Genomic DNA, 21,844 nt, shown 5'->3' on the forward strand with positions numbered 1-21,844 from the left:
TGAACAAATCCTTGAGCCTGTTGCATTAGGGACTTGAGATTTTTTTAAAATTTTATTTATTTATTTATTTATTTATTTATTTGAGACAAGGTTTCTCTGTAGCTTTGGAGCCTGTCCTGGAACTAGCTCTTGTAGACCAGGCTGGCCTCAGAACTCACAGAGATCCACCCGACTCTGCCTCCTGAGTGCTGTGATTAAAGGTGTGTATGCCGCCACCCGGCAGGGCATATGAGGTTTTTATCCCAAAAAGGACAAGAACAGCTAATAAAAAGATCTTGAAGAGAAAGCTAATAAAATTGCGGCTCAGGGAGATTGAAAGTTTATGAAATCATCAGGCGATATTTAGTGTTCGCCTTTAATCCCAGCATTTGGGAGGCAGAAGCAGGCAGATCTCTGAGTTCAAGGCCAGCCTAATATACAAGAGCTAGTTCCAGGACAGGCCCCAAAGCTACAGAGAAACCCTGTCTTAGGGGGTTAAAAAAAAAAAAAAGTTTGTGAAACCTGGTGAGACTGGTTACTAACTACAGTGTGAAGTACTACTTTTTATGATTACTGTATTCTAGGCTTTACCATATTCCAGACATAATGAATTCTTATATTGTCATCACTTTTGTTTAAACAGGGTTTCTCTGTGTAGCCCTGGCTGTCCTGAAATTCACTCTGTAGACCAGACTGGCCTCGAACTCACAGAGATCTGCCTGCCTCTACCTCCTGAGTGCTGGGCATAAAGGCGTTTGCCCCCACACTGGGCTCAAAAGCTTTAATTTTTAAAAATATTTAACATGTATATGGGCACTTAAGTACACTTTATGGTCAGAGTATAGTTTTTGGAAATGAGTTCTCTTCCACCATATGGGTTTCAGGCATCCAACTCAGGCTTTCAGGTTTAGCAGCAAGTGCCCTTAACCTGTTGTGCTAACTCAACAGCCTTATCTGCACAAAACTGATGCTAAGTGTGACGTACAACTCGTAAGCATTTTTCTTATTCTTAGCCCTGTCAGTTGAGGTAAGTGCTCCAGTAGTGCGCGCTCGCGCTCGCTCTCTCTCTCTCTCTCTCTCTCTCTCTGTGTGTGTGTGTGTGTGTGTGTGTGTATGTGTAAAGGGAGATGCTGAAAAATGAAACAAATGTAGTAAGGTCAGAGCTGAGTCTGAAACTCATTTGGTTGCACAGTTCTTGCCTCTCATTGATTATCCTGCTGTACCTTGTTAATGCTATTCATATGTGGTTTAAACCAGCTTCTTGGTGCCTGCTGTTGTTCTTGTCCCCAGGCTTTGGAAGTATTGAGTAAGACATGGTCTTGTGCATTTGGAATTTAAGTTCCAGTAGAAGACGTTAACATTAAGTATCGTTTCTTAAATAGTTAAAGTTACTGTGTAGTAGTTGAGAAATTGAGGGATTTTTTTTTTTGAGTGAACGTGGGTCAGGGACACTTACAGGTTAGTCAGGAAAGATTTTTCTCTGAGGGAGTAGAGAATTGAGGGATGAACATAGCTAACTTGGCCAAAGAGGCAGTCTCACAAAGGGAATTCAGCCTGAGAAAGTTAGTTTGGTAAGACTGAGGAACCAAGTCATTGTTGCTAGAGAATGGGGAAAACACTATCAGGTGACACTACTTGCATCAGCAAATGCTTGATGAAACCTGTTTTGTATACTGTGGTAAGGACTTGGGTTCTGTCATGGGGACACTTGTAATTTAAAAAGCAGCCAGGTGTGATGGTGCATGCTTTTAATCCCAGCAGAGGCTGGTGTGGTCTACCTAACATGTTGCAGGTCAACCAGGGCTGCTTAGTGAGACACAATCTGGAAAAACAAAACAAACAAAAACAACCCCCAGTGCTAAATAGGTCAAAGTGTGGAGCCTAGAAGGCAGAACTTGAACTAAAAGCAAGATGCAATGCGTTATAAGCATCTAGACAATTTGTAAGATTTTCAAGGACTAGGGCTGTTTGAGACTTAGCACCTGCCAGGCCCTGGGTTCAATTCCTTGTACGGGCCCCATCACCAAAAACAGATTGAAAATGTGAGTGACAGTGTGTTTACTTACCTGCTCCCATTTCAGAATCAACTTTCTAACAGTTGAGAAAAAAATCTTAACATTTTATGTTAACTTTTTCTGAAACAGTTTCTTGTCATGCAGGCTGACCTCAAACTCACTATGTAACTCAGGATGATCTTGAACTACTACTATCCATTCTGCCTGGAATCAAAGGTCTACACCAGCATTCCAGGATTATGTGATACTCGAACTCGGCTTCCTGGCTACCAGGCAGACCTGTCCTTGTATTAAAATCATCAGCTAACTCTGAGGCTTGAAAGAATTACTCAGCTATTAAAGAGCAGTTGCTGTTCTTGCAGAGGCTCTGGGTTTGGTTTCCAGCACCCATGTAGTGGCTCATAAACACCTGTAACTCCAGTTTCAGTGCCTCCTTTTGGCCTCTGTAGGTACTGGACACACACATAATGCACATACATATATTCAGACAAACATTTGTGTGCACAAAATTAAAATAAAACTATTTAAAACTGTTTAGCTAACCAACCTGAGGATTGTGAATTTAATTTTTGGTGTGAGTTTTAGTGTAGAAAAACACTGATAATAGGACTTTTAGATTCCTTATTATCTGCACACTTACATTTGTAAACGTGGATATTATACCTTATGTATTTTATTTTGTCTATATATTAAAATTAACATACTAAATTTTCTTATTCTGAACTCATCTTCTTGTTTGTTCTTAATAGCCCTGCCATTCTCCACCTGATCTCACCATCTAGGTCAATTTAGATTCTTTTTCTTACCTCATAACCAATTATATTCAAAATTCCACCTATTCTAATTCTGTACTCGGTATCTGTGTCCCCTCCCCTTAATATACTATTATCTCTAGTTCAGGCTTGTTAGGCTCTTGTTTGCTGGGTTTCCTGGCACAAAATGTCCCTGTGTTGCCCATTGCTGCAAAGCTGATCTTCCTAATATGAAGGCTCATTGTTCTGTTTCCCACTGGCTGGAAAACATAATTTGAACTTCAGTTCAGCATCCTATCAACATCACAAACCACCTCCAGACATACTGGCAATATCATCATTTAACCATTTGATAGGAGTAAAAGAGAGGGAGAAGGAGCGCATGCACGCATATGTGTGTCTATGTGTGTGTCTATGTGTGTGCCTATGTGTGTGTGTGTTGAGGAGAGAGGAGCGAGTGTGTGTTTCGAGAGGAGAGGAGTGAGTGTGTGTTTCTTGAGTCTGGGTCTTGATATGTAGACCAGGCTGAAGTTCCCAGCTTTTTTACAGTCTGGAGATAGAAGAGGACTCACGTGGTGCATGTTGTCAGCCAAGATGGCCATGGGTTTTTCACTCATAAGCCTTGTCAGAGATCAGAGACTGCTAGAAGTCTTGGGTTTGTTGTCTGAAGTGTCAGGTTTCCATGTGACTCCAGCTGCCCATGCAGACTTAGCCTCCCAGAGCTGTGGACCAAAGCATCTGTGTGCTCTTAAAGGCTAAAATGGATTATGGCACAGCACTTGGTGTTGTTTACAGTGGCTGGCCTTGCTAAATGGTTCCTGTCTATCTGTCCTCTCCTGCTTAGGATAATTTCTGTATGTGTCTGTGCACATGTACATTGTGTGCTTGGATGTGCAGGGGTGTGTGTGTGTGTAGACCAGAAATCAACTTCCTCAGGAGCTGTTCAACTTGTTCTTTCACTGGCCAGGAATATGTCAAATGGGCTATAGTATCTAGCTAGTGGGCCCTACAGATCTACCTCCCCAGCACTGGAATTACAAGTTTGGGCCACCATACCTGGACTTCTGTCTTGACACTGAGGATCACAGCTGTATTCTCATGCTTTCATGGTAAACACTTTACTAACTGCTTGTCTCCCCAGTCTCAAGTGATTTATTTATTGCATGGCTATCACATAGAATGTATTTGACTTTTACTGTTCCAAGTTTCCTTTTTTTGGGGGGGAGGGGTTCAATTTTTTTGTTTTATTGATATTTATTGAGCTCTACATTCTTCTCTGCTCTCCTCCCTGCCTCTCCTCTCCCCCCTTTCAACCCTCCCCCAATGTCCCCATGCTCCCTATTTACTCGGGAGATCTTGTCTTTTTCTACTTTCTACTTCCCATGTAGATTAGATCTGTGTACATCTCTCTTAGTGTCCTCATTGTTGTCTAAGTTCTCTGGGATTGTGGTTTGTAGCCTGGCTTTCTTTGCTTTATATTTAAAAACCACGTATGAGTGAATACATGTGATAATTGTCTGTGTCTGGGTTACCTCACTCAAAATAATGTTTTCTAGCTCCATCCATTTTCTTGCAAAATTCAAGCTGTCATTATTTTTTTTCTGCTGTGTAGTACTCCATTGTGTAAATGTACCACATTTTCCTTACCCATTCTTCGGTTGAGGGGCATTTAGGTTGTTTCCAGGTTCTGGCTATGACAAACAAAGCTGCTATGAACATAATTGAGGACATGTCCTTGTGGCACGATTGAGCGTCCTTTGGATATATACTCAAAAGTGGTATTACTGGGTCTTAAGGAAGGTTGTTTCCTAATTTTCTGAGAAATTGCCACACTGACATCCAAAGCGGTTGTACCAGCTTGCATTCCCACCAGCAATGCAGAAGTCTTCCCTTTACCCCACAACCTCTCCAGCATAAGTTGTCATCAGTGTTTTTGATCTTGGTCATTCTTACAGGTGTTAGATGGAATCTAGGAGTTGTTTTGATTTGCATTTCTCTGATGACTAAGGATGTTGAACATTTCCTTAAGTGTCTTTCAGTCATTTTAGATTCCTCTGTTGAGAGTTCTCTGTTTAGGTCTGTATTCCATTTTTTTTATTGGATTATGTGTTCTTTTGGTGTCCAATTTCTTGAGTTCTTTGTATATTTTGGAGATCAGACCTGTCTGATGTGGACCCAGCTGGTGAAGATCTTTTCCCATTCTGTAGGCTGTCATTTTGTCTTGTTGACCGTGTCCTTTGCTTTACAGACGCTTTTCAGTTTCAGGAGGTTCCATTTATTAATTGTTTCTCTCAGTGTCTGTGCTGCTGGGGTTATATTTAGGAAGTGGCCTCCTGTGCCAGTGCATTCAAGTGTACTTTCCACTTTCTCTTCTATAAGGTTCAGTGTGGCTGGCTTTATATTGACGTTCTGATCCATTTGGACTTAAGTTTTGTCCATGGTGATAGATATGGGTCTATTTTCATTCTTCTACATGTTGATATCCAGTTATGCCAGCACCATTTTTTAAATAAAACATGCTTTCTTTTTTCCATTTGATATTTTTTGCTTCTTTATCAAAGATCAGGTGTTTGAAGATGTGTGGATTGATATCCAGGTCTTCTATTCGATTCCATTGGTCCTTTTTTTTTTTTAATGTATATGTTCTAGGCAGTAATAGTGCATACCTTTAATCCCAGCACTCAGGAGGCAGAGGCAGATGGGTCTCTGAGTTCAAGGCCAACTTTGTCTTCAGAGTGAGTTTCAGGACCAGCTCCAAAGCTACACAGAGAAACCCTGTCTCAGAAAGGGGGGGAGGGGGGAATAAAAAATGTATGTATGTGGGTAGTAGTGTTTTACTAGTATGTATATCTGTGCACTGTTTGCATGCAGTGCCTACAGAAGCCAGGAAGAGGATATTGGATCCCAGGGAACTACAATTATAGGTGGCTCTTAGCCACTACATTGAGATCTGGGAATTAAACCTCTGGTCCTGGAAGAGCTTTCAGGGCCCTTTAGCACTTAGCCATCTCTCTATCCCATATTGCTCTAAGTTCTTTCAAGCAATATTTTCCATGAGGGATTTTCTCTGTATATTTTCCTCATGCATCATAAAATCTTTGTACAATGTAGCAACACACTAAATATTTGCTGAATTCTTTAATGCTTTTTGATTTTTTGGGGGGGTGGGGGCATGGTTTCTCTGTGTAGTTCTGGCTGTCCTGTAGCTTGCTCTGTAAACCAGGCTGACCTCAAACTCAAAGATTCAACTGCCTCCTAGATTGCTGGGATTACAGCATGTACCACCACCACCACCCACCTTTGTTCTTAAGTTTATTTTGTGGTCCAGGTTTATATTGTGGGCCAGTGAGATAGCTCTAGTCTGGCCTTGAACTCGCAGAGATCTGCCTACCTCTGCCTCCCAAGTGCTGATTAAGGCCATGCACTACTATGCTCTGCTGCCTTTCCATATTCTTTTCTTAGAATTTATCTCTTGTCAAACTTGATCCCCTAGACATTTGATTTTCCAGAGTTTTTTTTTTAAATATTTATTTACTTATTATGTATACAATACTCTGTCTGTGTGTATACCTGAAGGCCAGACTCCATTACAGATGGTTGTGAGCCACCAGGTAGTTGCTGGGAATTGAACTCAGGACCTTTGGAAGAGCAGGCAATGCTCTTAACCTCTGAGCCATCTCTCCAACCCCCAGAGTCTTAATAAATATTTGTTAGCCTTAAATTACCATTTCCCTATATAGAATTGTTTAGAAATTTTTTCCCATTTGGGCGGTGGTGGCGCTCGCCTTTAATCCCAGCTCTTGGGAGGCAGAGGCAGGTGGATCTTTGTGAGTTTGAGGCCAGCATGGTCTACAGAGTGAGTTCCAGGACATGCTCCAAAGCTACAGAAAAACCTGTCTTGAAAAATCAAAAAAACAAAATAAAACAAATAAAAATCTTACTTAATTTTGTCCAGGCAGTGGTGGTGCACGCCTTTAATCCCAGCACTCAAGGGAGGCAGAGGCGGGTGGATCTCTGTGAGTTCGAGGCTAGCTTGGTCTACAAAAACTAGTTCAAGGACAAGCTCTGAAACTACAGTGAAACCTTGTCTTGAAAAACAAAACAAAAGAGAAAAAAAAAATTCCCCCTACATGACTTGTTCTTGTTAAGTGCTGTGTAATGAAAAGATTCTCAGGCTTTCATTCTAGAATGTGGCCTGACCAGACTTCGCATTCTGTTTTGTTTGGCAAGGTAACATTGTTTCCTTAAAAAGGGCTGATTCTTGTCCCTAAAGAGTTTTCTGTAGTAGCCAGTAGTTGTTAGTGTCTAGAGTTAGCAATTCATTGAAGGCTGAAAAATGATGGTTATCTCTATTAAGTTATTATTTGTAGCCAGGTGGTGATGACACACACCTTTACTCTCAGCACTCAGGAGGCAGAGGCAGGTGGATCTCAGTGAGTTCGAGGCCAGCCTAGTCTATATACTGAGTTCTAGGACTGGCTTCATAGCTACTGAACAATCCTGTCTTGAAAAACCAAATAAAAAGTTTTGATTTGTTTTAGTTAGAATACTTTTATAAAGAAGCCACTTTTTTGGTCACTCAGTTTATAAAGGAAAAGTAAGGGAATGTCAAATTATTTGTCCTTATTTACCAATTTATTGATTAATCTTGTATGTTTATTTCTTTGTAGGTTTGTTGTTTTCCTAGACAAGGTCTCTCTCTGTAGTTCTGGTCATCCTAGAATTCACTATGTAGAATAAACAGGCTGGCCTTGAACTCACAGAGATCCTCCTTCCAGAGATCCTCCTTCCTCTACCTCACAAGTGCTGGAATTAAAGACATACACCATTACATTCTGCTGCGTTTTTGTTTTGTTTGCTGTTGTTGTTGTTGTTGTTTTTTGAAACAGGGTTTCTCTGTAGCTTTGAAACCCATCCTGGAGCTCACTTGATCTAGCCAGGCTAGCCTGTCTGCCTCCCAAGGGCTGGGGTTAAAAGTTTGCAGCCACCACTGCCCAGCACGTTCTGATGTGTTGTTGATTGGTTGGGGTTTTTTTTTTTGTTTTTTTTTTGTTGTTGTTGTTGTTGTTGTTTATTTTTTTTCTGAGAGGGTTTCTCTGGGTGTAGCTCTTGCTGCCCTGGAATTAGCTCTCTAGACCAGGCTGGTCTCAAACTCTATACATGACTCTATTACATGAGTCTATTACAAGCCTTTAATCTTGAACTCATAGAGATCCTCCTGCCTCTGCCTCCCGAGTGCTGAAATTATAGATGTGTGCCACCACTGCCCATCTTAAAGAAAGGGTCTAATGAGCCCAGGCAGGGCTCAAACTCATTCTTTAGTTGAGGAGAACCTTGAATCTAATCTCTTGCTGGAATCTTCACATTCAGCTTTCATTTGCTAGATAATTCATCTATTGCTTGTCCTCATCTGAACGTGACCTTTAACAAATTACGGAAACTAAGGAGATAGCTCACTGGGTAGAGTGCTGGCTGTGAAAGCAAGAGGACTTAAGTTTGGTTCCCGACATCCCTGTAAAGTGTTAATCTAGTGATGGGGAATTGGAGACACGTGGACTCCTTGGGACTTGTTGGCTAATTAGCCTAGCCGTATTGGTTGGTGAGTCCCAGTTTTCAGTGAGAGAATTTGTCACAAAACCCAAAATTGAAAAGTGCCTGAGGAGCCGGGCGATGATGGCACAAGCCTTTAATTTCAGCACTCGGGAGGCAGAGACAGGTGGATCTCTATGAGTTCAAGATTAAAGGTTTGTAATAGATACCTCATCGAGCTCTAGAACACTTTTTCCCCTCAAAAAATTGCTTCATAATCTTTGAGGTCATCTTTCCTTTCACAAAGCAGTTCTTGATTTTCTGTCATAAATTAGTTTCTCCAGCTGGGCAGAGAAATGTTTCAGAAATAAGGTTGAAGGATTGTATAAATTCAAGGCCTACCTGGGTTACAGAGGGAGGCCCTGTGTAAAAAAGGAAGAAAAACTACATGGTGGTGAATGCCTTTAATCCCAGCACCCTGGAGGCAGAGACAAGAGGATCTCTCAAGACCAGTCAGGGCTACAGTGAAACCCTGCCTCAATTTTTTTTTTAAAGCCAAAAAGGTGTTTTTTTGTGTAAATGTAACTCATGAGCTTTCACACTTGCAGGTCTTTTTTGTTAGTTTTTTTTTTAAAACATTAATTTATTTATTATGTATACAGTAGTCTGTCTACATGCATGCCTAAAGAGGGCACCAGGCCTCATTACAGATGGTTGTGAGCCACCATGTGGTTGCTGGGAATTGAACTCAGGACCTTTGGAAGAGCAGGCAATGCTCTTAACCACTGAGCCATCTCTCCAGCCCCTGTTAGTTTGTTTTTTGAGACAGGGTTTATCTGGCCTGGATGGCCTGGAACTCACTCTTTAGACCTGCCTGACCTCAAACTCAGAGATCCACCTGCCTCTGCTTTTTGTATCCCCCCTCCAAGATCACACTTGTAGATTCTTTATTGCAATGAAATATTAGGCTTGTGAAGGGTATAGTTCAGTGGAAGATTGGTTGCCTAGCGTATGCAAGGCCTTGAAGTTCCCCAGCCATTCAGTTTGTCAGTCATTAATTTTAAAATTCAATTTTTTGGTGTGTTATCATTAGCTTTTATTGACATACTTAGGAAGTAAGTTTAAATCCTGTGAAAGTATCATATAGCACTGGGTTTAATGGTACATGTCTTTAATCCCAGCCTGGTCTTCACAGCAAGTTCCAGGAAAGCGAGGGCTACACAGAGAAACCCTATCTCTCTTTAGGAAAAGGAAAGTACTGTATGAAAAAAATTATTTTTCTCTTGGGACAGAAGATTGAACCTAGGCCCTTATTCTTTCTGAGCAAGAGCTCTGCCCCTGAGCTCATCGCCAAATCTCTTTAATGGCATGTAAACTATATTCCCTTGTTGGATTTCTTTGATTCAGCATACTGTTTCTGAGATTCATCCATGTTGCATATATTGTTAATTCCTTGTTTAAATAATATTTTCACTAATTTGAGAGTTTCATGCAGTGTCTTTTGAATATATTAACTCCCCCTAATATTATTTCCTTCTTTTGCTGAACAGTCTGTATTGCATTAGTATTTACCAATTTAACTGTTTCTATTGATGGAGACTTGGGCTACTTCCAGTTACTGTCTGTAATGAAAGCAGTTATGTACTTTTTTTTTACATTTTATTTTACATGTGCACACGTGCACCTATGGAAGTCAAAACAGTTTGTAGGGGTTGATTCCCTTCTTCCATCATGTGGGTTCCAGGAACCAAATCATATTCCCAGAGGCACCCTTACCCACTACCCACTGTACTATCTCTCTAGCCTCTGAACATTATTTTAGATTGTTACTGATTTTTTTTTTTTAAAGTTTGAGTGTATGTATGATTGATTGACACTTGCGTGCATGTGCCTGGGAAGGAAAAAAGAGTGTGGCATTGCTTGAAACAGGAGTTAGAGACAGTTGTGAGCTGACCAGCATGGGTTTTGGGTTCCAAGTGTAGTCCTCTGAAATAGCATCGCATACCAGGCCTGCATATGGGATCAGAGTACAACTTCTAGAGTCAGTTTTTTCATTCTATCTTGTGGGTCACAGGAATCAACTCAGGTAGTCAAGCTTCACGGCAAGCATCTTTCCCACTGAGCCTTCTTGCTGACTACCTGGACATTCTTAAATGGGTTTTTCCTGCAAATATTTGGGAGGGGTAAATTCCTTGGAGCAAAATAATATGTTTACATTGATAAAGATACATATTTAGCTTTTAAGAACTTCCAATTTCACAGTTATTCCATTGTATTTTTTAACTATTGCTATGAGCTATATGGCAATATTTTTGGGGAATTTTTAGTATCCTGTTTTTTTGTTTGCGTCAGGGTCTTTCTCTGTGTGTCTCAGGCTGGTCGTGGACTCCATGATCATCCTGCCTCAGTCTCCCCAGTCAGAGGATTTTAGGTCTGTTCTGCCATTGTTTGTTTCTTTGGTTGGTTGGTTTTCAGTTTTTGAAGACAGGTTTCTCTGTCCTGGAACTTGATGTGTAAACCAAGCTGACCTTGAACTGAGAGATCTACCTGCCTCTGCCGCCTGAGTGCTTGGATTAGAGGTGTATACCACAACTTCCTAGCTTATTCTGATGTTTTTGTTTTGTTTTGTTTTGCTTTTTGAGACAGGGTCTCTTTGTGTAACAGCCCTGGCTATCCTGGAACTCACCCTGCAGACCAGGCTAGCCTTAAGCTTATTGTATTTCTGTGTATTCCTGGCTGTCCCAGAACTCACTTTGTAGACCAGGCTGGCCTCAAATTCATCCCCCTATTCTGCCTCCTGAGTGCTGGGATTAAAGGTGTGCACCACCATCGCCCAACTATACTGCTGTTATTAATGCTATTTTCTCTTCTTTTACAGACCCTGTGGAATAGATGATTGCCATGTTTGGGTACTAACAATCACATATATATATTTATATCAGAATTCGAAAATGGCAGAGGGAAACAACAAGGAGGAGGTCTTTCACTTGAACAACTTCCACTGCCACCAGGGAAAGGGTAAATAGCTTGTCTTTTCACCCTTTACTCAATGCTTTTTCTGTACTGCAATGGTTGTATCTTTGAATCGATCCTGTTTTGTACCATATATAAACCAGGGGGACGGCAGAGGCAGGCGGATCTCTGTGAGTTCGAGGCCAGCCTGGTCTACAAGAGCTAGTTCTAGGATACCCTACAAAGCTACAGAGAAACCCTGTCTCAAAAAGCCAGGGGGACTCCACTACTAGACCTAGAACATCAGGCTTAAAATGTCAAAGTAGAATTACGCAGATTTATACTGTACTGATATGCCTCTAGAGGTTTTTTGAGGAAATGGAGATCATACAGGAGCAGTCCGGGCCCATCAAATTTAAAATACCACAGACAGTACTAGGCATTCTTGTTCTTAGATACTTAATTTCTTTTTTTTTTCTAGCTTTAGGATTCTGACTTAGCCTCATTGAGAATGTTAGTACATAGTTCTTTGTTTTAGATATCGTCCTTAAAATTTTGACAAACTCATTGATTTGCAATAGGCAAAAGAGTACCAGTATTTGCATAACATTTCCTAAATGTGTGGGAAATTTCCTCTCAAATCTGAATGTACATTTATTAATATTTGGCCCAAAAGAGAAAAATCATATTGATGAATAAAGAGAATCCTTAATATATTCATTTTTTTAGCACAAATTCCATGATGAGGCTAAGCTAGCTTTGTTTTTTTCTCCTGATGACATTTTATGATTGTGACAATGATTTTTTCCTAGTATGAAATAAATCATGCATTTTGCTTTCAGCAATTTGAAGTGTAGGAAATTATAACACGTGAATAAATTTAGAGGAAACAGAATCATTCAAACTGTACAAATTATAGGTATAAAAGAAATACTGAATTTAAGAGTTTGTTAATAATGTATTATGACTTGGTAGTGATTTTAGTAGCCATAACTTGTTGTTCAGAAAGTTTGAAATCTTAGCTATAATTTGTACCCACACTCATTTCTGACTTCTGCACATGCATATTGAATTTTAATTAATGTTAGAATTTTTTAATTAGGCCTTAAATACAGTTGAATAGTGTTTTTCAAAAACAATTACTAGGCTGGGTGTGGTGACACATTCTTTTAATCCTAGCACACAGGAGGCAGAGGCAAGTGAATCTCTGTCAGTTTGAGACCTGCCTAGTCTATATAGTTCTATAATAGCCAAAGGTACACAGACAGACAATTACTTCCTTATGGAAAATTACTGACTTTGGAAATTTTTGTTTTTGTTTTGTTTTGTTTTTGCTCAACAAATATAAACGTGCTATATTTATTATAAGGATATTTGTCAGGTGTGTGGAGTTGATTAGTAGTTTTATTGTGCCAATCTTTTAAGTTTTTTTGTTTGTTTCTTTGCTTTGCTTTTTCTCTGTAGCCTTGGAGCCTGTCCTGGAACTAGCTCTGGCCTCAAACTAACAGAGATCCACCTGCCTCCCAAGTGCTGGGATTAAAGTTGTGTGCCACCACCACCTGGCAAGTTTTTTCTTCTTCTTTTTGTTTGTTTGTTTGTTTTTCGAGACAGGGTTTCTCTTTGGAGGCTGTCCTGGAACTAGCTCTTGTAGACCAGGATGGTCTTGAACTCACAGAGATCCACCTGCCTCTGCCTCCCAAGTGCTAGGGTTTTTTTTCTTTGTAAGAGTTCTGAAAAACGAACTTGCAATCTCACAATTGTGAGCAGACCATTTCTGTCACCCTATGAAGATTCCTCTGGCTTCTTTGCAGGCGTGCCTCACTCCAGCTTGCCTTGAGGAAGGACACTGATTTACTTAGTGTCACTACTTGGTTTCCTTTTCATGGAACCACAGTACACACTGCTTTTGTGTGTGGGGGGGGCATCTTGGCTAGAAATTTTCTGCCCAACATATTAGAATTAAGACAAATAAATTACAAGTTGTTATTTTTAAAATTTATTTTTATGTATTTGGATGTTTTGTCTTCATGTATATCTGCACCCCAGAAAAGGGCATTCAGTTCTATTATAGACTGTTGTGAGCCTGTGAATGCCGGGAACTGAACTCAGGACCTTTGGAAGGGTTGCCAGTGATCTTAAGCACTGAACCATCTCTTTTAGGCCCACAGGTTCTTATTAGAAAATCCTTATATATATGGAAGATAAGAATAGACTTCAGGCCAGGCAGTGGTGGCACATGCCTTTAATCCCAGCATTTGGGAGGCAGAAGCAGACAGATCTCTTGAGTTCAAGGCTAGCCTTGTCTATAGAGCAAATTTTAGGACAGCTAGGGATACACAGAGAAGACCCTGTCTCAGAAGAAAAGAAAGGAAGAAAAAGAGTAGATTTCAGACTAACCCATCACAGTAAAAATTCATGTTTTGAAGAAAATTTAAGGCCTAAAAATACATGTATTATATATCAAGTAAAACTGAGAAATTAAGAATCCAAGTCAGGGATCAGCAAATGGTAGGTCCAAATAATCAATCAATACGGCCTTGTAGACCATGTGTCTCTGTTGTATCAACTTAGCAATACAGTGTGTCTCCTAAGATTGAACATATGCTAACCCTTGTGACTCAGCATTTCCATTCCTAGAATGTTCTCAACTGAAATAAGCACATAAAAGCATGTACATAACAGCAGTATCCAAAATAGCCCATATTAGCACCAACTCAGATGTCCGTCAAGGGAGGAATGAATAATTTATGATGTATTCACAGTACGGATTCACATGTAGCAAAGAAAACTGTCATCACAGCAATATGGATGTATCTCAGTCATGTAATTTGCAGGGAAGCCAGACACAGAAGAATCCTTACCTAGAATCAACTAAAACTAATTTATAGAGTTAGAAGTCCTCTTTTGAGGATAGAAGGCAGTGATGGGAAGAGGAACAGCGAGGGTGCTAATGGGCTAGAAATAGTGATCTTGTCATGGTTGTACGGTCATTTTGTGGCAATACATGGAGCTAAACCCTTAATTGGTAGTGTCTGATTGCTTAGTGAGCGCTGTTCTAGCCTGAACTACAGTGTAAGACCCTATCTAAAAGGAAAAAAAAAAAATCTAAAAACAAGATTAGGACTAGCAATATAGCTCAGTGATAGTGCTCTTACCTAGCATGCACGAAGTCCTGGGAGATAGGTGCTTAGTGGGTAAAATTGCCTGTTGAGCAGAACCTTTCTTTGGCGCTCCCCCTTTCTGTTCCCCAGAGCCTACATAAAGCCAGACATGATAGTGCTTGTCTACAATACTGGTGTTTCTGCAGGATGGGAGGTGGAAACAGAAGGTCTAGAAGCTTGCAGACCAGCTAGTCTGGTTACATAACAGCGCACAAAAGACCTTCTCAGACAAAGTAGAAAGTAAGGATTAACAACATCTGATGTTGTCCTCTGATGGGAGTACATATGCCCTGGTGTCACTCTCACACAGGAACTCATGTGTGCTCGCATACACCACAAAAATTTATTTATTAAAAAAAAAAAGGCTAGACACTCTTGTGCCCAGAATCTGGACCCCGCCCCCAAAACCACCAAGAGTCCAGATCTGATGCAAAGCAGAGTCTTTTTATTTATGAGTTAACTCTATCGGTCTGACACAATGGAGTGAGTAAAGGGGGCCCTGAATTGCAATGGGTCAGGGTGTATTGGGGGTAATCTGGGGGTCTTCTAGTCGCACAGTAACAGTCTCAGGATTGACGCATCTCCTTGCTGGGGGAACCTGTCCGAGCTGATTAACTGTAGCTGTAGAAAGGTTGCTATACCTGGAGGCCATGGGGTCACTGCATTCCATCATTATCAGTAAAGCTTGTCCAGAGCATGCCAAAACTTCTGATCCTCCCAGTAGTTAGGGCAAGGTCCAGGGCTCAGCACATTCTGAGCTATTGCTAGGTCTTTTCTGCAGCCTGTCCTGGGTGCTAAAGGTGTGTGTGGGGAGGGTGGGGTTGGGGGTGGTCTGGGCCCTTCAGGCGTAGCAATATGTATCTGTAATTCTAGTGCTGGGTAATCATAGACAAGGGATCTCAAGGCCTCACTGGCCAGTCTTTTGTGACTGAATCAGAGTTCCAGGTTTAGTGAGTAACTCTGTCTTTAGAAAATAAGGTGGAGAGTAATTAAGGATGACACTTGATATTCCTCCTCTAACCTTCACACACAAGTGTTTGTGGGCCCCCACACTCAAATGAATAAGAAACTTTTTTCTTTAAGCAAAAAGGTAAAAATAGATAATATCCCCAGTGGGGAAAACAGCCTCCACAGATGGATCCACACCTACTCACAAACAGATTAGAGCAAGCAGTAACTGTTGTCAGCCCTCTTCACCTGCAGAACTGGGTTTTTGGATTTAACTGTGGTTCACAAGTTAAATTGCCCAGTGTCACAGATGTTTCCTTGGTAGGTAATTGCTTGGTAGATGCTAAGTGTTTGGTTCAAATGGAAGTTCTGCTTAAATAGCTTATGTATAAAGTAAGCTGATTTTTAAATCTTAAATGAATATATTACTATTGAGTGCTAATTTTTTTGAGATGTAGCTTTTTAAATTAAACCGATCTTTTATTTCTTCAAGGAGTAAATATGGGGAATCTCTAAAGAAACTGGCAGTTCTATGTCAGTGTCATAATTTAAACAGTTTTATGTGGGGAAAAAGAAAGAAATTTGTGGTTGGCCTAATAGCTCATTCAGGAAAGTTGTTTTTTGAGGCAAAGTCTCAGTCCCTCAGGCTGACTTTCCTAACTTTCTGTGCTGTGACTGCTAGAATCTGAAACACGCACCAGTGCACCCAGCTAAAGAGCAGATTAAATGCCTATGTTCCTAGGATTTGAAAGACTGAGGCGGAGGATTGCCAGGAATTTGAAGCTAGTCTGGTCTGCATAGTACCAAGCTAGCCATCCATGACATAAGATCCTGTCATAAAACAAAACCAAAAAAGCTTCAGATTTCTCCCATTTAACAAAAGAAAAATTTGATACATTTTGAGTATTTTGTCTGTCATCTCTCAATGTTATTGGCAAAAATTAACAAGGAAACAGTTCTTACTGCTTGAGTTTGTGTGCACTTAAGGTGATAAGTTAACTGTTAGTAGCTTTGAACTTGGCTTGAGAGTTCAAACAGCGAATATAGGGACCGAATGTGCTCATACTGGCCTCACATTGACCATGTTTTTTGTTTCCGTGTAGAATGGATGAGTGTCAGAGATGGACCCATCACCATATCTGACTCCTCTGATGAGGAAGGGATTCCCATGCTGGTTACCTCCGCTACTGAGCAGCATGAAGATGATGACCTGGATGATGATGTCATACTGACAGAAGTGAGTGTTTTACGTACTTGAAATTGACTTCATGAGAAGAGTTTTTCTTTCTTTATGGTTTTGAATATATAGAAACAGTTAAATTAAAGCTTTTTTTTTTTTTACTTCTACTGCAGCTTTTCCAGTTTCCTTTTCTTTCTTTTGTTTTGTTTGTTTGTTTTTTGTTTAGACAGGGTCTCATTGTGTAGACAGGCTGACCTGGAACTTGTTATACAGAGGCTTAACCTACTAAGTTGAGTGCTAGGACTTCCACACTGGGCATTTCCTCTGGTGGGTTTTTTTTTTTTGTAATTGTTGTTATTTGTTTGTTTTTTAATTGATAAACTAACCATTGTTTTCTTTCCTTGTTTTTAATAACTTTTAAAGATTTGTTTTTATTTATATGTCTGTGAGAATGATGTTACCTGTGTACTAGAGTCCTTGGCCAAAAGAGGGCATCAGATCGATTGGAGTTGGAGTTGGAGTTAATAGGCATTTATTTGTAATCTGCCTGATAGCGGTGCTGGGAACCAAACTGGTCCCTGAAAGAGCAGCAAGTGCCCTTTACAGCTGCTCTATCATTTCAGCCCATTCCCTTGGTTTTATTCATTTTCTTCACCAAAGAAACAGCTCTGCAATTTACCTGGTGGTGCTTGCATTTGTTTTCTCATGTATGGATTTCTGCTTTGGTGTTTAGTAGTTCTCTTGTGCTTTATCATGTTGACACACTTCGTTTACTATGTGGTTTCTTTACTACTTATTTGTTCATTGTGTGTTTATCTTTTTATAGTTGATTTTTTTTTTTTTTTTTTGGAGACAGGATTTCTCTTTTTAGCAACCCTGGATGTCCTGGAACTCACTCTGTAGACCAGGCTGGCCTCAAACTCAGATCCATTTTCCTCTGCTTCTGAGGGCTGGGATTAAAGGTGTGTGTCACCACAACCCAGCTGCATCTTTATCCTGTTATTACATCACATTACAGCTTAATGACTGCGAGCATATTATGCATGCTTTTAGTTTGCATAAGTGGTTTTAGTGTAAATTAAGAATTATACAGATATTTCCACAATTGATTTCAGAACATTAATATTTAGAATGTTTTAGAACATTTATGCCCCAGAATTACCGGAATCATCATAACAAATGGTTTCCTCCTATCTTGCCCCTATTCTTCACCCTAAGCAAATACTAATCTATTTATAGATTTATATTTTTTTTGAAATTTGATGTAAATTGTGTAGTATTACACTTGCCTTCTGTAGCATATTTTCAAGTTTCATACTACAATGGATATCATTTAATTTCTTTTATTGGATGTATATGTAATTGTCTTTGTGTTTGTACATGCATGGCACACTTGGAGATGAAAGGACAACTTGGGAGAGTTAGGTTCCTCCTTTCATCATGTAGGTAGTAGGGATCAAGCTCAGTTCCTCTGTGTAAAGCATACAAATCAAGAGCTTTCAGTGTGTTCATTAGTCTTGTGTGTGTCATCACAGATCCTGATGTATTAGCTATCATCTTCACAATCATTTGTCCTGGGCAAGCATTAATTCAACTTCCAGCTGTTCTTATTGTATTGTGGGCATTTCACATAAATAGAATCATATACTGTTCTTTGCAGCCATTCCTTTCTCTTAGCATATTAATATTTCATTCCTTTTTATTTGTTTTTAATTTTCTTTTTACTATTTTTGATTATGTGTACATGTGTGTCTGTGGTGTTTTATGTATGTGAGTGCAGATGCCTTCAGAGATCAGAAGATTCTGATCCTCCTGGAGTGGGAATTACTTACAGCTTTCCAATGAGAGTTCTGCAAGTTAAATTCTGTCCTCTGTGAGAACAGTATGTGTTATTAATTGCTGTATCATTTTTCTCCAGCCCCTATTTTTTGGGTTGAGATGTGATAAGGAGCTTTGAGACAGGGTCTCTTTATGTAGTCCTGGCTGTCCTGGAACTCTCACTGTAGACCATGCTAGTCTTGAACTCTCTTTCTACCTGCCTCTCTCTGCCATCCAAGTACTGGAAATAAAGGCATTGGCCTATATGCCAGGCACTATTTTATTCCTTTTTATTGCCAAGCGATTTTCCATCATGTAGCTATATCACATCTTATTTATGTAAACAACAGATGACGGTCATTTAAATTGTACTTTTTGACTCTCATGAATAATGTATAGTTCGGTTGTAAATATTCATGTAAAGGTTTGTGTGTGACTGTATATTTTTATTTCTGTTTGTATATGCCAAGAAGTAGAGTTGCTGAATCACTCAGAAATTGTTAAGTCCTACCAACAGCTATGCCATTTTACATTCCTACTAGTTTTAATTTTTTTTTCTTTTTTTCTTTTTTGGTTTTTCAAGAGATGGTTTCTTTGTAGCTTTGGAACCTGTCCTAGAACTAGCTCTTGTAGACCAGGCTGGCTTCGAACTCAAAAGATCTGCCTACCTCTGCCTTCCAAGTGCTGGGATTAAAGTCGTGTGCCACCACCGCCTGGCAACTGATTTTTTTTTTGTTTTTTTGATAATACTGATTTTTGTGGTTTGATTTACACTTCCCAGTAACCAGTGATTCGAGCATTTTGTGTGTGTTGTATGCATAGACAAGTGGGCATATGTGAGGGTCAGTTCACCTACTTACGCATATGGAGACTTTAGGGATTACTGTCTTCTCTGTTGTTTTCTACCTAATGTTTTTGATGTTGTCTCTCAGTGAACCCAGAATTCACCATTTTGGTTAGACTGGTTAGCCAGGAAGCCATTGCAATCTGCCTGTATCTTCCTCCTTCACATTGGTATCACACACATGTGCTGGGCATTGAACTCAGGTCCCTGTGCTTGTGTCAGATACTTCACCTGAGTAAGCCGTCTCCCCATCACCTAGAAGGTGTAGCAGGTTCTCTATGGGTTAGAGACCAGCTGTGAGTACATAGTGAGATCCTCCCTACCTTAAAGAAAAGATAGTATTTTTTCTCAGGGGATGCTTCTAGTTTTGTTTCTTTCCTCTCCTTTCGTGTAAGTTCAGAAGCAGGCATAGATACAGGAAAGAAATCAAATTTTTATTATTAAAATTTCATTTTTTCTTAGAAACATAAACCTCAGACATCCCGACCCAATCTCATCAAGCCAGCTGCCCAGTGGCAAGATCTGAACAGATTGGGAGAAGAAAGGCCTAGAAAGTCTAGAGAAAACTGTGAAGCAGATCCCCACAGCTATTTTTCCTTTTGTAACGACTCACTGTTTGATTCTGGGGCGCAGGATGATTCTGAGGATGAATACGGTCAATTTCTGGATCTTGGGAGTGGCAAAAAAGGAGAAACGAAACCTGGACCAAGCAATAAACAGACAGCAAACAGCATTGTCAACACCAAATTGGAGCAGAAAGTCATTATAGTGGGAGAAAATGGCATTCTTTTCCCAAAAAGTGAGCCTTTGGAAGCTCAGAACCAATCATCTGAAGACTCAGAGACAGATCTCTTATCAAATCCTGGAGAGTCAACTGCCTCAGTAGATGACCAGGTAATCGAAGAAGAGTACTGGCTTGACCATCCATACTTCCAGGCTCTGAATCCACAGCCTCAGGAGAGAACAAATCAGGTTGTGCCCCAAGAGCGACATTCTGAAGCAGAAATGGGCCCAGTGTTCTTCCGCCATGATTTCCCGGAGCCAGCTTTTCCAAGGCCAGAACCTCAGCAGGAGGGGATTCCAGGCCCTGCTTCTCCTCAGGCAGCCCATCCTCTAGGAGAATTTGAAGACCAGCAGTTAGCAATTGATGAAGACCCTGGACCAGCTTTCCCCCTTCCAGGATCTCAGCAGGCTAATTTGGAAAACATGTGGGGACAAGAAGCTGCTGAAGGAGATCAAGAACTCATTACACTATTAGTTAAAGAAACAGTAAGTTTAATTTTTTTAAATTATTATTTAAATAATACTGTACTAGTAATCCTCTTTACTGTTCTCTTGTTTTCTGTAATTGCAATAAACAAAGAAGTGCTTTGTGTAAACTTTATTTTCCTAAGAAGTATATGTCTAGAAAGGATATAGACACCTCTAAAACTTGCAACCCAGACTATACACTCTACCTTCAAGAAGTGCTCTTGCTGCTAGCTGTATACCATGGTGTCTGGTGCTGGCATTCCTGTAAACTCCTGTTTATAGAAGGCCTTGAGTTCCTATTTAATGAATTGCCTAGATCTAGGCCATCTAGTCCAGCAGCACTAGGTAGCCCCTGTGGGTATTTATATTTAAGTGTCTGGCAACTGAGTGAAGTAACAAATTCTACTTGGAGTGCATCAGTCATTTTAATAGCCACGATTCTGTAGGATACCTGTAGTTAAGAGGAAAGCGGGTATTTGTTTTCTGGGATCAGAAAACCAGTTTTCTGCTTGTTGCTGTCCCTGGGTTTCTTAATCCTGATTTGCCATGTCTTTTTGATTGACATTTGAGGTGTGTCCTTGAAGGCAGGCAGGGGATTGTGCCTTCCTCATACTCGGTAGTTATTGGAAGAATGAAGACGGGCTATAAAGTGAGACAGGGTAGACGACCTCTAAGTCCTCATCTGTGCTTTCTAACCTGAGAGCTAAGGGCTGGTTTTCAGCAGGCACAGAGCTGCTTTACAGCTGTTCTCTGTCTTCAGGCATTCTATATACTTTTTGCCATACAGTTTTATTGCCTTCTAGAACCATTATAAGGAACAAAATATAAGTGCTGTTTACTACTTTGTAGGAAGCAAGATTTCCAGATGTAGCAAATGGATATGTTAAAGAGATAATTCATTTGAAGAATTACTATGATTTGAATGTGTAAGTATTCTACCATGCTTTCTCTCTCTTTCTGATGGTAAAATACAGATAATGTTTTGTCCATTTTTAACCATACACTTGAATGCCATTAAACACATTTCTCATTTTTATGTAGACCTTTCAAATGTAGATCTTCAGAAATTGTATCATCTCAAACTGAGACACTATTCATTGAACACTTAACTTCCTCATCCCCTCTCCTAGCCCCCAAGATCACCATTTTTCAGTCTCAGGAAATTAGATTATTCTAGGCATCTCTTAACTCTGAATTCATAAGGCATTTGTCCTTTTCTGAAACTGGGAGAAGAAAAGCCCTGGATCAGACTTGGAAGAGATGCTTGCAGCTAGTTTCCATGTCTCTTTAATGATCCTCTGATTTATTTTTTGAGACAGCGTCTTACTATGTAGCCCTGGGTGGGCTACTCAACCTTCCTCTGCATCCTGTGTGCTGAGATTAACAGTGTGTGCAACTACACCCAGCTTGTCGTT

General features: G+C 40.2%; 1 protein-coding gene across 3 annotated transcripts in view; it reads left to right on the forward strand.

Annotated features, from left to right (window-relative positions):
• Positions 1-21,844, forward strand: part of Rnf216 (ring finger protein 216) — a 111,540-nt gene that overhangs the window by 1,252 nt on the left and 88,444 nt on the right. Inside the window, exons 2-5 of one of the 3 annotated variants that reach the window (XM_048436829.3) lie at positions 11,154-11,293; positions 16,440-16,573; positions 19,641-20,447; positions 21,279-21,355. In XM_048436829.3, coding sequence (XP_048292786.3) covers positions 11,227-11,293; positions 16,440-16,573; positions 19,641-20,447; positions 21,279-21,355 — 1,085 coding nt within the window. In that variant the 5' untranslated portion in view covers positions 11,154-11,226. The remainder of the gene's footprint in view (positions 1-11,153; positions 11,294-16,439; positions 16,574-19,640; positions 20,448-21,278; positions 21,356-21,844) is intronic. The other 2 variants (XM_048436831.3, XM_048436830.3) reach the window with 2 other exon arrangements.

The sequence above is a fragment of the Myodes glareolus genome, chromosome 2 (assembly GCF_982192425.1).
Source record: "Myodes glareolus chromosome 2, mMyoGla1.1, whole genome shotgun sequence".
NCBI classification, from domain to species: domain Eukaryota; kingdom Metazoa; phylum Chordata; class Mammalia; order Rodentia; family Cricetidae; genus Myodes; species Myodes glareolus.